Below are 18211 nucleotides of genomic sequence, written 5' to 3'. Positions count from 1 at the left end.
CAAGAACCCTGCTTAATCCAGTTGTATTAATTAAAATATTTTAAGCAGATGTAAAACCAAACTGTCTCTGAAGGTTCTCATCTGTCCAGATCATGAAATAGCAAGTAGTACAGGGTTCTCCCCAGGCCCTTTTAGCTGGGTGCACCACCCGGCACTTTTCAGCACCCACCCGGCTGTTTTTGGGTGGTTACTAAAGGTTTTTGGTCACAATACAGGGGCTGCCACCCACCTACAATTTCTTCCCACCCGGCTTAAAAAAAATTCTGGGTTGAGCACTGTAGTAGTTAGCCAGATTTACCCAGGCTTGTTACCTAATATTGAAGATGTTTTGCTGCCTATCCATTAGTTTTTTTTATTTCTAGGTAATATCAGTAACATTCACCACCAACATGGATACTTCAGTAACTTTATTCCACTCACCATAGAATGTATCAACACAAATGCTATTATCCATGAACATGATGTAAAATTTTACACCTCCCATTAAGTGGGTGGCATGGTGGCTCAGTGGCTGACAATCAGGGTAAATCGTAGCCACTACCAGCTTGGAGTTTGTATGTTTTCCCTGTGTATGTGTGTGTTTCACCCCTACAATATGCAGTTAGGTTAACTGGCATTAAGCTAGGTTCACACTTGCAGTGCGTTTACCGCTTTCCTATGCCAGAAACTGCTGCCTCTCATAGTAGCATCTCCCTGCAGCAACTTCATACGAAATGAATGGGGGAAGCTGTGAGAAGTAGTACTCACTGCCGCCAGTTAAATGTGCAGATGCTGGTTCTTTAAGAACCACCAGCACTGTCATGTGAGTGTTCACGCAGCTAGCAGGGTGCCAGCCAGGGGGAGCCACACAAGCTTGCACTATTCATAGGCAGATCTGAACCTGCCCCTAGACTGTGTGAAAGTGTATGACTGTTGTAGGGACATTATACTGTAAACCACATGGAGGGGATGTTCATATATATTCAACATCTGACTTTATAGGTTTTATTACCCGGGCTGGAGGTTATTAAGATGTATTTTTAGTATTATTTGTACTAGTCTCCCATAATTCTCGGTGCATGTTTATGCACACTGAGAGAAGGAGCCACTATATTCTTTTACTAGGCTTTTTAAAACATATTTCACTGAAGAGAGTAGATAACACACAGGGGACTTTATCAGTGAGACAAACTGACTGCAACAGAGAAAAGGTAAAAAGGTCTGGACTTTGTATGGTGGCTGACAGTAGTGTATGGATTTAGAAACTGAACAGAATACAAATCTTTTGGCAGGTTAAACAGTTCACACATGTATACTTAAACAAAAAAAACTCTGTGTAATTAATTAGCTAGCACATTGGAAAAATCGAGGTACCCTTTATTGTGATTAAACACATTTACCCCAACTGCAACCAAGTTCAACATGAGAATAATTATTTGTATATTTTGGACATGGTCACCATACCAGCCGTGTGTGAGTTCACATTCTACTTTTGGATTCCATCCAATGTCACCTCTTTACATATAAGCTGCCCCATGTGCTTCTTGTACTTACAGTCCAGTGTTTGCAGATTTCACAGCAGGGACAGGCCTGAACACTGCTAAACCCCTATGCATTTTCTATTGAGCTGCCAAATGTGAATGCCATATGTAGCATCTCCTCCAAGGCAGCCCTTTACCAGCATGAGTAAGCGCTAACCACTGCAACCTCACCCCCAGTGTGAAGTTTCAGTTTCAAGTTTAACAACAAATATTTCTACAATCAAACTTTTGTTTCATGTAAGGAATGTTGGGCCTGGTTTTATAAAGACTGTGGAAGAGAGAACCTTGGCAATCCAACAGACCTGGAACAGATCTGGTCCAGGACTGAAAACATTTGCCAATTATTAGCAAATTATATTTACAATATCCATTCCAGGTTTGCTGTATCACCTAGGTCCTCCCATGAAAGCCTATCTTCTCCAGTTTTGAAGAACTTTAATAAATCAGGCCCAATGTCTGAACATTTTACACATGGGTATGACTTGTTAGAGGATACAAATATCATTATCAGTGGAACTTTTTTGTCAGAAAAGATTATTATATCAAATACTGTACTGGAGGTAGGTGATAAATTTGGCATTTCTATGGTATTTGTGTTGTGTTGGCAGTTTGTGATTGATTAACCAGATAAACAAAAAAACAAACCCCCATAGACAATTTCTTTTTCTTGAAATCCTTGTAAAAATAACTCAACTATTATGTAGAAACAGCAAACTGGAAATCCCTAACTGTTCAGGGTGTTTTTGTGCATGGGTATTCAATCACCAGCATAACCCATTCATCCTTTTTTTTGTGGTTAAGATACTTTGGATTTGCCATGAATGTGTTTAAACACAGAGCAAACCACAGAAACATGCAGTTACTTTTCACACTATATATTCAGAGCCAACTAATTGTTTCTACATGTAAGTTTTTCCTATAAGAAGCAGCTTTCAAGCTTATGGTCTGGCTGGATCACAACATAGGAGTGTCTACAGTGGTGTCTCTTTATTGGGGTCCATCTCCTTTCTGGAGGACTTTAAATCATTGTATGAATATATGCCTTTATCCAAGACTCTAGGTACTGTATATCACTGTAAATCAGTTATGATCCCAGAATGGGCATACTTTTTGACCTATGTAATAACCTAAAAATCCAAAGGAATCTTTATAGATATACAATTTCATATGCATTGTTATTATTATTATTATTATTATTATTAATATTATTATTATTATTAATAAACAGGGTTTATATAGCTCCAACATATTACGCAGCACTGTACATTAAATAGGGGTTGCAAATGACAGACAGTGACAGGAGGAGACCTTGCCCCTAAGAGCTTACAATCTAGGAGTCAGCTAGTACCAAGCTGTACTTAAAGGTGAGTGAGATAATAGTCACCTGAGACGAATGATTGTGCTCAATCTCGGGTGTATATCTGACATTGTAAAGTGGTCCCCCCATACCATTATCATATATTGGTAGTCCAGAGTTTATGGAGTATTGCAATTTATCTTCCATGTAATAGAAAGTATTCCTTTGTCACTTTACTACATCATAGAACTGAATTCCTGATCACACATTAACAAAAACTGGAAAACATTCTAGACTTTTTCTTCTAAACAAACTATATCATGTACATCCCCTGTATAATTATAATAATCATTGCAAATCCCTTGCAGATTTAACAGAAGTCAAGGTTAGAATAAATAGTATTATGGTCTTTGAATAACTCACTAGCATCTTGAGGGCCAGACATACAAGAAGTCCTCACGGTTTTGAAACATTAGATTTATAATGCTTTTCCTACTCGTGACTCAAATTATGTGCTATCTTTGATGCCAGTTGTGTTTTCAGGAGGTCTTCTTTCTGTTTTCTTCCTAATATGTACTGATACCTCTTCTTCCTATTCTCATTTTTCTTAGCTTACCATCTAATGTCCCTATCTTAACCATTAACACAATCTAACAGCAATTTGTGGTAGAAAGACAAATAATGTAACTTCATATTCTTGGAATGTGGAAGGAAACCCATGCAAACACTGAGCGAACATTCATACAGATAGTGTCTTGGCTGAGATTCGAACCTGGGACCCAGTGCTGCAGAGGTCAGAGTGATGGCCATGTGAGTCACATTGCTGCCAGTGGGATCAATTGCAAAATATACAGTAAGTTTCTTTGTCATCACAGCATTCGTTCCCATTTTTAAATCACCATTTTTTAAGTAAACCTTTGGCTAGACTATGCATGCTAAAGTAAATAATTACATTACAGTAAAAGCACTTCAAAATAAACCTTCATCCGCCCCTGTATCTGTAAGCATTGGAGAGTAATTTGCTGAGTAATTTGCTGTCCGAGATCACTGAAATTTATTTTTTTATGATAAAAAAAATCATAGCTGCCAGGCTTCTAATGTTTACGACTAGCAGATGCAGTTTGTATAAGTACCACAATTTGTGTTGTATATGTGTGGCCACCTGTAACCTCCCTCTAATCCCCTGCACAGTAGCAATCATATTTCAAAAGCTCTAGGAGCCAATCAGGTTACACTATAGTTCACATATGCCAACAGGTAAAAGGAGACTGCAGAAAGAACAGCCTGGAGCTGCCGAGCGAGGGAGGTGAGCGAAGGATGGACCAGGGCAAGCAAGAGGTGGAGGGTTATGAGAGGAGGGTTAGGATAGATGGAATTTAGGAGGTCAGGGATAGGTAAGTTTGAAAAGGGTTGGAGTGGTTAGTTGTTAAAAGCAGGAGGAAAGAGGAAGTAGGGGCAATATTAGGAAGAAAGGGGAGCATGTTTACCTCCCGCCCACCAAAATAATTGGGGATGTATGGGGGTTCACTTAGGGTGGCGTCTGGGTCCTTGGAGGGCATCTAAAACTTGTATAATACAGGCATAAAAGTTCTGAATGAAACGATTCATAATTTTGAAGGAAGTAAAATACTATTGTTTTTGGAAGGGTATTATTATTGATGGTTCTTTATGGTTAAGGTTATTTTGATTATTTAGGTTTTAAATATGCCAGTTGTGAAAGCTAATATTTAAATGTGTCAATAAAGCGGTCAATACAGCAATTTCTCCATAAAAGTTGTGTTTTGTCTTGGGTGGGGGGGGGGGGTGGAATGGGGAAATGGAAGAGTGGGGAGTGGAGAAGATAGAGAGAAGGAGTTTGTAAGTTTTGGTAAATGGGGTGGCGAGCAACCTAGCTACCTGGGTCATAAGTAAAGGAATTACATCATCCAACATTTTGTCTTCATGTTTGAGCCGAACTGGAGACACAAAAAGGATACCAGCCACTCCCATTCACTTGAATGGTACTGCTGTTGAGCCCTAGGGAGACAACTGCGGCCCACCATGGGACTGAAATGGCCCTTAGATTAAAAGACTACTAATACTTTTTACTACTAACAAGAGCTTAAGACTCTGATACTAAAAGGCTCTGGGCTTAGCTAGCTCAGTTCAAAATATATATTTATCTGACTACCCTGGTAATTAGTTGTACTTTCTGGCAAAAGATGGGTTATTATTGAACAAGAGGAAGTTCTGAAAAGTTACTAAACGTAACAACTTTTTTGTTCCTGAGAATCACTGCCATAGGTATGTGATAATTGCACAGTAGTGATAATTAAAGCCTTGTGAGAGTTGTCCACATATTTGCAGTCAGCAGTGCAACATCTCCATGATAACCACATTTTCCGGCATTCTTAAGCACTCATTATTTGGCAAGCTCAGATACATGGTCAGTCGACTGTGCACAAAGTTTTCAAATACTGACCAGAAAATATTTATACAAGATATAATGCTTTGGTTTGCAGTTAATATACTAAAATGCCTTTCTGTTCCCTCTCATCTCCTGGTTTTGACACTTCTGCTCTTCCTGTTTTCTCAAGTTCTTTCCTGTGTTTTTGTTACATGTACGTAAGAATTTTAGCTGTACCGTGTTTTGTCCAGAAGGAGCTTGTGATACAGATATCTCAGATCTCACCCATTTATAATGACTTGGGGGATGTTTATAGAACTACTAATTTAGAAAGGCAGAGCCCTAATGTTCCTTTATGTATTACCTCCAATTTGAACACTTGAAAACCCATCAGAGAGTGAGAATCCAACATATTATCAGACAATGGTCCATTGGAAACTCTTACAGTGACCACGTCCCAGATCAGCTTCATGATGATTCAAGCATTTGAAATACCAGATTTATAAAGTGTTACCCGTAAAGCAGGACCACGATTGGGGGGACAAGAGGTACCTCTGTACTCGGCCCTGCCCGGTTTGTGTGGAAATCTAGAGTTCCTTTAGTAGTTGTTAGGGGCTCCTTAATCTTTGGATGATTGACCTCCCATCTGATGGTGCCCGGCCAGTTCTGTGCTTATTACCATGAGTCAGTAGGTGGACAGCGGTGATCTTATAAACTGTCCAGAAGGGATATTCCTATAAACTGAATTTATTTCTAAATATCACTATAATGGGGGCATTCTTCCAACTAACGCTCAATGAGAAAAGCGAATCCAATGTAAAGGCATCACGTAGAAGTATTTTATAATTCCAGGCATGTGAATAATAGCACCCTTTCATTTCTTCAGAAAGCAACCACTTACCCCATGGTTTAGATAGCGTTGGGTAAGCAGTAGGACTAGGTAGGGTTAAGGCAGACACTTATAGAATTCTTCAACTGCCTGCCAACTCCTGCGCCTCCCCCCCATGTGACCTGCCACTTATATTCTTAGATATTGTGTTTGTATGATATTTCACTGGGGTTATGTCATGTAGCTTGTTTACATTCACATAACGCTTAGCAAAGCTTTTTAAAAATAGCACTTTGTTGTTAAAGCATATTACATTATCAGTTATTGCTTTGTTTTCTGGCAGCAAACAGTGAGCAGGGTTTTATAACAGAGACTAGAGTTATGTTCTAAATTGGACTCCAGCTTGTCCCCGGAGTTGTCTCTCAGAGATCTGTTGCTTCCTGCTTATAGTCACCTATAAAAAAGGGCTCCTTTTGTCTGACCTCATGACCTAATCTTCCTTTCTCTGCTAGGTATGACCCTGCATTTCTTAACTTCTTAAAAACACATTCATGTAAAGCTTCCTTCCCTCGGAAAAAGGATCTGAGTCAGTAAAACAGAACACGGCAGCTGATGACCCCAAGCAAAAAGGCCACAATGGCAATACAATCCCAATACAATTCTCTCCACCGCATCTGTTGGCGACATTTTTCAGGATACATATACAAAATAATAATAATGGGAAAACTCCTTGTAATAAGTCACATTACATTTTATTGTAGTCAGGTCAGTAAAGCACTATTTCTGTCTAAGCTGATAGGCACCATATCTGGATAAGTCTACCTTGTTGGACAGACCTTATGATGTGTTTGGTACCAGGTAGATGCCAACAAGACATATGTTAGGGTAAAATGGAGATCAGGTAGCAGGCAGTTAGCCTATCCTAATACCTGTTGTATTTTCAATCAATGGGCCTGACTTATTAGTGGTCTCCAAAGCTGGAAAGGATAAACTATCATATGTAAACGTGGGCAATCAAGCAAACTTGTAATAGATTTAGTTCAGGGTTGAAAACATTTTCCAAGTAATAGCAAATTATTTTTTTAAGTACATTCCAGGATAACACAGCTTCAAATTGTTCAAAGTGTCTGCACCCCTGTCCTGTTTCCTGGCTCTCTGTGCAGTCACATAGACTTGCTAGAGCAACAGAGCTAAAATTGCAAGTTTGGTGCAAACATTGAACCTTGAAAGGCCTAAGAACAGCTATATTCCACCAATACTTCCAATCACTATCTGATGTTAAAGGGCAACCTTACTCTATGTCTTAGGGTTTAGGGTCCTTACTCTATGTCTTAGGGTGCATTGCGGACACATGCATAACAGTATCATACAACAATAAATTCAGTGCAATATAATTTGTGTTGATTTTTTGGAGGGATTCCGCCATATTCACTTACTACATACTCAGGCCCTGCTTCCCGATTTGGATTGCAGCACAATAGTTGTATCTTACTGCAAGTCTGTGTATCTGTCAGCTCATTAAACAGTGCACTCCCAGTGCTTCTGATATTACATCTTACTAATTGTTATAAATCTACAAAGTAAGTAATAAAGTAATACAATAAACAAAGCTGGTAAAAGTCACATTAACATCACAATAATACGTCTAAATGAATACATAATAAAGTGCTTTCAGTTTGTGTCATTGGCTTCATGTTGGCTTTGGTTTGGGATCTCTATAAGGACATTTAGTTTTCATTGACTTCCTGTTTAAGCAGTTTTTGTATTCCTTTAGAATTGTATAAGGGTGGTGAATCCCAGAACAAAAGCCATTCAACATAGACCTTTCTACTCTTTTTGATTGTTTTTGGTGAAAGACTTCTCAGGCCAATTTGTGTTTTAGCTGTAATGACCTCTGAAGAATCATCACCCAAACACTTTATTTGCATCACTGTCAGTGTGAACTATAAACAGCGGGTGAAGTAAGTGCATATTTGGCATGTGCAGCAGGCTTATTAGTTTCATTAGATTGTGTCACTGAACAGTTTTGATGAGTTGTGATGGTGTTGTATTCAGGGCTACATAGCACTGTTGTCAAGACGATAAATGTCTTTACCAACTTCTTTGTATTTGCAATTGCTTTATAAAGGCATATTTATCTTATGAAAACTGTCAGGCTACTTGACGTTCACTTCTCTCTTTTATTAATCATTTACAAATTCCTTTTTCAGCTTGCAGGCGGGGTGATCCTTGGTGTAGCGCTTTGGCTTCGACATGAACCCAAGACTTCCAACCTTCTGATCCAGCAAATTGGGGACAAGCAAGTCCCATCCACCTTTTACGTTAGTAAGTAGTTTTTTTATGCCTTATCTTTGCATTAGGGGGACTTATTTGCTTAATAGTTTAAAGCAAAATTCCAGACAAATGTAAAAATACAAATCTTTACCCTGGCAATGGTTTTACTTTACCACTAGCTGCCAATTTTGCCTTGGTTCTTCACATAGCATGTCCTCTAAAACAGCCATCGCCAACCGGTGGTCCGCGGACCACTGGTGGTGTGTGAGAAGATTTAGGTGGTCCACGGCTTTGGCCGGTGCGCCCCCAAGTATTGTCCTGACCCCGCTGATCATGTCCCCCGTATGGACACAACAAAAGTTGGGCTACTGTCCCCCCCAGGATGTTTAGCAAGCAGGTCTGAGCCTGCAATAGGAGTGTGGGTGGGTTCTGCCATCATCACGTACTCTGGGGGAAGTATCTTCCCTTTTGAGTGACACACGGCATGTGCGATCTGAACCTGGCGCATGCGCACTCGCTATATGCCGTCCGATTAAAAACTATGAATTTAGTGGTCCGTGAGGTCCGAAAGGTTGGCGACCACTGCTCTAAAGCAGGACCACTAAACTTTCCCTTTAGTGATGACATGATGCCAGATCACCTGCCCACTGCCCTGAGCCTGGGATCCATATGGGGGACATGGTCCGCTGTTCTGGCCGGTGAGTCCCCCCAGCGGGGTTCCCCTCCCGACCCTGCTCCTGCAGCACCTGCCAGAGCCGTGGACCACCAAAATTTTCTTGCGGACCACCATTTGGCGACCGCTGCTCTAAAGCATCCTACCTTCACTGGTGATTGGTGACGTCAGCCTGTACAACATAGGGCCAGCAGTGCTGCATTGTGTGGTAGAATGCTGAGAGGCTGCCCACAATCCAAGTTGTTGTACAAATATCTATATGTCACCTTATTCATCATCCCCTAGACATAATGAAAAGTTAACCATTGCAGTGAAGAGGGCTGACATACTTGTCACCGCAGCAGTCTGTGTGTTTATTTTATGACATATCTTTAAATGTAAAAGTAATATAATATTTTAAAATAATATGTAACCTCGCAAGAATATATCCTATGTGTTTTCTATTGATCTCTTAAATGTACCATTAAAAGTGTGTTGTTATATCTGTTTGATTTTAGAAATACTTGTTGATCATATCAGAAATTCAAAAGAATTGAATAGTTTAGCAAACTACATTTGGGAGGGCTGACAGGACGGATCCACGAACGAACGATCATAATGAAAGTGAGGGAAAGAGGGCACAGTGGGGTGCTGCTCCACCGTTCTCTCTCCATAAAGCAGAATGGTGCTGTATGTACAGTGCTCATTCATGCATTCGTGCATTTTTTTGTCATTTGAAAGGATCGTGAAAGATCCTTTCTAACAATTATTGCACATGTGTACGCAGCCTTTTGTGTGAAGTGTGTTTCTGGCAGCTTATTTTACTGTGGTATACCAGAGCAAATCAGCTACAAGCCTATTGATCAGCTGACAGATGGTCCTTAGATGAAAACATGTTACAAAAACTTTCATTTAACTATGTTACAGCATAACAATGAAGGATACAAATCCACCTTTAAGGCACTAAATCTTTTTAGGACAAAGAGCCCAGGAATTTTTCATCAGGACGATCTGTAATTGTTTGCCCTATCCAACTGATATATCAAAGCACTTTTAATGGTACAGTATACTTAACAGACTAAAAGAAATCAGACCATTGGTCATTGTAAGGGTTTATATATACTTTATTGGGATCCTGGATTGTGCAGGTTGCAGTGTGGTTTGTCACCCTGGTGGTTATAGGTTGCCTTCCTTCCCTTTTTTCCATCAGCTTGCTTATAACATTTTTTTAATAACTTTTTTAGGACCTAGTGTTAGGATACAGACAAACTGTGGCTGGTGGAAAGGCAGTAAGGATGCTATACCTAGCTTCATGAAAATATCACAGCACCTTCACCAGAATGCAGATGATCCATGTGATACTGAACCTCCATGGTTGAAAGAGATGAAATCCAGGTGGTTAGGTCAGTTAGATTGGGAAAGGAAGGGCTAGATGATATTAGCTATTCTTCAGCCGAGAAATAAGGAAGACTCTATCTAACTTGCTACAGCTTCTAATGCACAGTGTGGGAAGCTAACAGGGTGCAGTGAAATCCTCCTTCAGCATTCTCATTTTCATTAGAATATTTGTTATTATTTAGTTATTATTTAGTTATAACAACAAACAGCACTATTAATGATTATCTTTTTCCTAGGTATCTATATAATCATTGCAGTCGGTGCTGTCATGATGTTTGTGGGTTTCCTGGGATGTTATGGCGCCATTCAGGAATCACAGTGTCTGCTGGGAACGGTAAGTCAAAGTCAATGGGCCGAATATTAGGTGCAGCGTGAGAGTGTTGCTGGGGAAAACAGAATGACTTAGAGATTGGAGCTGCAATGTCTGCATTAATTTATATATTAAGTCCAGCATATTCCAGACACGGCCGTCCACTTATTACCAGCCGGGCGGGCGCAGAGTGCTTCAGCCAGGAAGGTGATAAATCCTTAGACATGTACATACACCATGCATAAATCCAGGGCAGCTCACAGGAGAGGATGATTTATATCTCTGATGTCAGCTTCTCTCATCTTACTTCTTAGTTATTAATCCACTTAACCCTATGTGCTTTTAAAGTGTACCTGTCGTTTAAACAGGATAAAGACAGACATGTTCGCCTAAATGTTCTATCTAAGTAAGTGTATTGTGCACATGATGGGCTTTTTAATCAGTTTAAATAATTTCTGGGACCTGTCAGCCTATATTATAGGGTATTCCTTAATGATTTCTACATTTTTAATGCAGAGAGACAGAGAAAATTTCAAAAGTCATTCACCCTGGTAAATTACTGTGAATGTGTTGGTAATTCCATATGATCTTTATAATTATACATGATCTATTTGTATTATTATACTAACTACATGTTATATTTCTGCAGTTCTTCGCTTGCTTAGTGATCCTGTTTGCATGTGAAGTAGCTGCTGGAATCTGGGGTTTCGTAAACCGTGACCAGGTACGAGCAATACTAAAATGAAAATGAAAGTTTCCTGTTAATGCTGATTTTCTATCTTCCCTATTTAGTTAGAAGTGCTAATTACTTGCTTAAAGTAAACTAAGGGGTACTAAGAAAAATAAGTAAGCTGCTGCTTTTGACCTCAAGAACATGTTAGTGTTTTGACTGATAATGCTGACCCACTTGCTTCCAAATTTTCCGGTTAACTTTCCTAGTACAAGTATGTAGATCAGGGACGTTGGAGATAAGATAAATGTCCGTATCAAGGTATAAATGTATTTGTTCTGGGTCAGTGATTTGCAAAGCATTAAAGCAAAAGAATGCCAGGCAGATAGTACCAAGCAGCATGGCAGCCATGCCCCACTTCAAGGTGAGTCTTTGCTCTCCATAGGTAACGTGTCTCTTGCAGATTGTCCGTATTCACCTTAAAAAGTGATTGGAATCTGGTAGTTGCATTTTATTGGTAGGTACACACAGATGTGACCATTTAAAACATGGTTTCATAAAATACAACAAAATACAGAGGCTTTTGTGTCAAGTATGTCAAGCAGTTAAAAACAAAAGTATTTATTTCAATTTCTAGACAATTCACATAAGCGTACAGCGATTAAAAAATATGTATATGGATTGTATAGAAATTGAAATAAATGCTTTTGTTTTTAACTGCTTGACACATTTGCCTCTCTTTTCTTTATCCCTCTGATTGTACTTCTCAGTAATGAGGCTTGGCTAAACAATAGGATTTGTATATCTAGACCCCCCCATCTGGTAATCTTTCTGTTTAACTGATTTAATAAAATGCTAACCGTTTTGTTTTAATCCATACCTGTAAATGAAAATGTCTGAACTGAATATGTTTTCCATGGACTACGGAAAGTCTTGTAAGCTTTGAATATCACAAGAAAGGCCATGTATGAAACATACTCAGTGTAAAGTTTGGCTAGGGGTTATGAAAAGCACATTTTTGTTGCATGTTTTCTTCCCATGCAAGGCATTGCATGTATAAAAGCAACTCATATGTAAGTCAAAACAACTCAGATTCACCTGAAGGTATTGCATTTGAGTTTGGTGTGATGCCAGTGCAATTCAGCTGGGTTTTTATTGTTGCTGCACCTATATGGTTAATGTAATTATATTGGTGCATTAATGAGCTGTACTTGCAGTTTGCTCTGGGTCTGTACACCTAGATCTAATGTTCTAGAAGGGTAGGAGACAGATTACTATGTCTTCTAGGCGTCGGTTCCAGATAGATTGAAATAGATGGGGGCAAACTGCTTCCATTGGCTACTTAACCCCTGACCTTGGTCTGATTTGTAGGTCTACAACATAGATCTTGTTATTGTGATAAATCTTTTTACAGGTAGTCCCTGGGTTACATACGAGATAGGGACTGTAGGGACTGTAGGTTTGTTCTTAAGTTGAATTTGTATGTAAGTCAGAACAGGTACATTATTTTAATAAGTGCAATTATGACATATGTTTGTCCCTTATTATTAGACAGCATGGTGTAAGTTACTGTATGAAATCCTCACTGTGAGTTAATCACAAACAAAGCAAAAATAAATAAATCTTTATGGAGCCTAGACATTCATTAACATCTGGAGCAAGCTGTGCTTTGATATGCAAAAAAGCAGCTACATAGTTTGTCTTGGTCATTAAAGAGTTACAAGATGTTGCAGAAGAACTTAAGATCACCCACAACCTCAGCTGTATTAAGCAAAAGGTTTCTTTTTCAAGTCATGCAAAACGCCCCCTATCAAGCATCTGTCCTGCACACGAGTGAGCAGGAAAGCCCTGTTTGTATCTAGGAATCATCCGCATGTTGGGGCTACCTGTACTTGATCAGGTTTGACTGCACAAACATGGATAGCCTGATGACAAGTGATGATTTTTCCTATTGTTACTGCACACATTTACTTATTTTTAGTGATTCTAGAGAAAAACTTTACAATTACAGTCCATGTCTCTCCTCCTTGCATGTTAGATTTTTTATTCATTCTGCCATTCTGCCCTGGGGGAGGAAGAATCTGGTTGCTTTGGGCAATGCAGACTTCCAGAAACAGTTGATACACTTTGATAAAATTAAGCTCTGTGATATTGGAGATAAAAATTCATCTTTTTCTTGTCCTCAGGTGTCGAAGGAGATAAAACAGTTCTATGATGAAGCTTACGAACAAGCAAAGAATGGCAAAAAGGAAGAGAAGGAAAAGGCTAGACCTGTGGTCAAGGTCTTTCATGAGACAGTAAGGCAAACTTTTGGTTGACAGAGATGAAGCAAAATGGGACATATTGTATACCGATGAGTTTACAGGAAGAGATAAGGCTGTAGTCTACTGCCTATAACAAATAAACTGCAGACTGCCAGCCTTTGAAGAAATGAAAGTCATGTCATGCCATATAGTTTTGGATGTGGTGTGACCTGAAAAAAAGGTTCTGGAAAGTTTTTTGGGTAGATACTTATTGAGTAGAAAAGTGCAGAGACACTACCCATGCCTAGATGTGAAAAGGCCCAGAGAAATAATAAACTCTACAACTGTTTAAAAGAAAATTAATCAGCAAGGAGTTTTGTGATCTTAAAAACATCAGATGGAAGATTTGTGTACAATGTAACTGACAATACCATGATGAGTTTCTTTTTCTTTATATTCTTTAACTACAAGTTACTTTATTCTTTAAGTTTATTCTTTATTATTCAGTGCAAATGATTTCTCCTCACTATTTGTTTATTAAATCCCCCACTATCAGCCGAGCCAACTCTTGTGTTGGGATGAACAAAGTTTTCTGAATTAGAAACATTAATTAAATTAATGTTAAACCTAAATTAAACGAATATACAGGCTGACATTCCAAAATCTGGCAACCCTCGGACCTGAGGAGTGCGGGATTTTTGAAAATTACGGATTTTTTTTATACCTAACTCCACACACAGGCCAGCCTTCCTCTCGCAGCACCGCAGATAAGCCATTATAGGACTAAGTGGAACTAAACTAACAAATCTAAGTTCATTCCATTAAACTTTATTTTATGATCCATAGATAGTGAGCAGGGCATTGATGATTCTTGCATTGAGTTATTCTCCTAGGCTTTCATTATTATTCACCTATGTAAGCACATGCGCAGTCTTTTATGTGTTCTTGGCATTTGTCTAGTGCCGGAATTTGCCTTACATGCCTACTAGAGCAAGGCCAGACCCAACTCCCCTTCAGAATAGCCTCTAGATGTTGGCTGCAATGCTAGGAGGCATCGCCTGTCTACTGTAGTTATGTGTGGAATCGTAGATACATCAGCATTGGGTGGCTCCTACTTTCATGTATGGGAAATGCTTGATTTCACCTTGCATGGCTCCAGCTTTGTCTGATAGTGTGTCGGGGGGTTGGTAGTTTTAAAGCCATATTCATGGCAATTTATTCCATCATCTAAGACTTTGTAAGTGAACTTTTATGTTTTATTAGCTGTTGTAGGGAGTTTCAAAGCCCAGCTCCAGCTAAAACACTTCTATTTGGATGGAGTGGGGCAAGTTATTTTTCTAGCCTATATTGCTGTTGTGATCTCATAAAGGAGATTTATTCACTTTATGGAGAGGAGTCAGTGACATATCTCAATCTCAATTCTGTATCAATACAGAAAAAGACATTTCTGAAATACAATATCTAACATAGTGTGGGTAGATTTTTTTTTTTTTCATTCTTCCTGTTCTAGTAACCTGGGTCTAATACTTTTTGTATGGGTATCAGTGAGACACAAATTAGAATAAATCTCTCTAATGGAGTCTCAGAAAACAATCAAAGTGTGTTTTTTTTAGATTTATACAAGCAAAATTTTCAAAACAGTTCTCTGTGTCAGGGATGCTGATCCTAAAGTTTAGAACTTTGTGGTGCAAGTCAACCTCAGGATTTCTAGAAGAGCAGAGATTTTGTTCTTTTTATTGGATATTAGTGGGAATCCTTTTATTGTCTTTTTGTTTGGGGATTAAGAACATGAAAAACTGGAATCACTGTATTTTTTTATATATACATATAAAACTGCAATCACATCCAGAATGTAAAACAAAATCCTTAATTGTAAGTTATTTAAACACCAGGCAAGACAGATGCAAAAAAACATCAACACATTTCAACCTCTCGAAACCTTATCCAATCTAATTTAAACATCCTAAAGGTCTCATTAAATCAAATCAAAATCATTAAATTAAATCACCTGGATGGCGCCTTCTGTCTGCCATTAGAACCAACCAATTATAAATGTCCAGGAGAGGGAACCAATCCCAAATTTCTAAAATATTAATATATACAAGAAGCAAAATAGAATACAATCTATACAAAAAAATCATTATTTTATTACTCCAGAATCATAAGATAAATAATAAAGTTTAGATAATATGATGTAGATGAGGAAAAACCTATCTTACATAATCAACTCAGGAATATAATAATGCTAACCAGGCCTGACCCTGTTTACTTTGCAAGATCAGAGACCATCAGGGTATCATGACATATATTTGGAGTGTTGTCTTAGGAAATACTGGTCAGCCTTGTTATATGTTAGGGTTTATTTACACTATTAGGCTTTCACATTCGCAGCACAACACAGGGTAGTGTATTGCCATTGAAAAGATGCATTGAGGTGTCGCTCATAGAACTGCAGTGCGGTGTACTGTGCATTGTGGTAACATAACAGTGTGAATGGACCCCTAATGTTTGTATAATTTTTAACTTTTATTCTGTTATTTTGGAGGTAATTTATATTGTCAATCTTTTATTTTTTAGTTGCAGTGCTGTACAGAGGACCAAAATCTAATATTTACTGCGGAGAGCCTTTGCCCAGAGGGAATAAGAAACGTGGTAAGAAAAAAGTACTTGCTATGACCACAATGTGTTTTATAGTGAAAAAATGATCTGAGCAGAGAATTGGACGTGGTTGGTATCTGTAACCTGTACTAGTAGTACAGTGACGATTTAGGTTATATTGGTTGCAATGGGCAGCAACTCAGTTTTTATTGCAGTTTATACACAAGTCTAGTTGTTATATAGTTAAATATTCACTTGCATGTTTGGTTTGCCATTGTGTTTGCAGAGTTTCTGTCGAACAGGGAAATACTATGCCCAGAGCCTATGTTGTCCTTATAACTCTCATACCTTAAACCATTTCTGGCCCCTTTATACCCAATCAGCAGCAACGTGTACACAAACTGCTGGACACTATGGCAGCCAGAAATGTTCTTACATGTCTTCAGGCAGTTCAAGGCTATTCTACAGGAGTGTTCCAGGCAGCTATAAAACTGCAGGATGACACCTAAATGCGGCCGATTGCCAGCAGTAATCACAAAGGAGAGATTGCATTGGATTGCCTCCTCCATGCAGTCAGTGATCCTGGAATTGTTCTTCTCAGAGCACGTGCAGATTCACATCTATCATCTGACTTCAAAAACAAAATTTTAATTACAATATCGTGTACAGAAGTGAAGGTAAAAAACAATAAAACTGAATAAACTAAATTATGCGGATATGTAAAAATTTGTCCACCTGTGAAACACACACATATTTAAATGCTAACTACATTCAATGTTGTGTTTTGTTGCACACAGTAAAGCAGTAGGAAAAGTTGTAGAGCCATGATGATTTTTTTTGCCCCCTCTGGACAATATTGAGCGTTATAGTTTTTTGCTGTTTCATTGACACGTTTATCAACATGTTTAATATCTATTTATTTAAAACAGTCAATTATGTTTTAGAAATAAAATTCAGATTTTAATGTGTTAAGTAAACTTTATTCAGTTTGTTTTTAAAATTTGGGTTTAAAAATCAGTGGCACAAATATCACATGGCATTGAATTCATTTTAAAAATGTTCATTTTAACATCTGCAAAAAGCGAAAGGGTTAAAGTAAACGTGTGAAAAGATAAATGTAGTGGCTGACATTCTTTTACTCTTCATCCTACAATGTTTCTTGATGGGATGTGTCAGCTTTTAATACTCTCGAGGCAGAGACCCTGAAAAAGGGCACAGCAAATAAAGTCAGAGAAATGTATTGAGTAAATACTGAAGATAGATCATTGACATGCCAACAAGCCAACCAGCATTTTTTGAAGATTAGAGCAATAGAAGACTTCCCTATTTCTCCTACATAACCCTTATTACAGGTGTCCTTTATGCCAGAGTCCTGCACCTTATATACCCGTGGTTGCAAACCATGCAGTAAGATACTCCCAGGTGCAAACTCAGGATTGTCAAACCACTGCAGGTTAATGTACTTGCACAATTTGCTCTTGCATTTGCTTTTGCACTACTATTCTGCCTCTAGAAGAGGAAAAGCAATTCCATGGCCGGAAGCAACATGCCAATTCCAGGAACCACGCTATAATGCAAGCTCATGCAAACTTGTAAACTAGACAATAGGGAGGAAAGAAGAAAAGGACAGGCTTTTGCTGGCTTAATATTTGTATGTTATTAAAGCATTTATGTCAATGTTTTTTGAAAACAGGACAATAGTAAGGTAATGTTGCATTAAAAGTGTATTACTTCATAGTTACATATTACAATACATATGAACTATATAAGTTTAGAGGATACCAGATCAAAAAACAAACAAACATGTGAACAAGTGTTAATCAAAGATATACTAAATCAGAGTGCATCAGAGAGTTGTACTTAGGAAATCTAAATGTCTGACAGCTCTGCTCCACTAATCGTGGAGCGATCAAGGGAGCAGAGCTGTCAGCATAGTAAAGTTCTGCTGTTTGCTCTGCTCCCTGATTGGCTGAAGAAAAGGGAAATCCTGATCATGCTTGAGCTGTCATCAGGATTTCCTATTTCTCAGCCAAT

General features: G+C 38.5%; 1 protein-coding gene across 1 annotated transcript in view; it reads left to right on the top strand.

Annotated features, from left to right (window-relative positions):
* CD81 (CD81 molecule) overlaps nt 1-18211 on the top strand; it is a 40625-nt gene that overhangs the window by 16399 nt on the left and 6015 nt on the right. The window contains exons 2-6 of the mRNA XM_072421729.1: nt 8243-8357; nt 10593-10690; nt 11316-11390; nt 13523-13633; nt 16157-16231. Coding sequence (XP_072277830.1) covers nt 8243-8357; nt 10593-10690; nt 11316-11390; nt 13523-13633; nt 16157-16231 — 474 coding nt within the window. The remainder of the gene's footprint in view (nt 1-8242; nt 8358-10592; nt 10691-11315; nt 11391-13522; nt 13634-16156; nt 16232-18211) is intronic.

The sequence above is a fragment of the Pyxicephalus adspersus genome, chromosome 9 (genome assembly GCF_032062135.1).
Source record: "Pyxicephalus adspersus chromosome 9, UCB_Pads_2.0, whole genome shotgun sequence".
NCBI lineage: Eukaryota > Metazoa > Chordata > Amphibia > Anura > Pyxicephalidae > Pyxicephalus > Pyxicephalus adspersus.
Note: the sequence above shows the minus strand (reverse complement) of the source record. Positions and strands in the feature narration are given on the sequence as shown.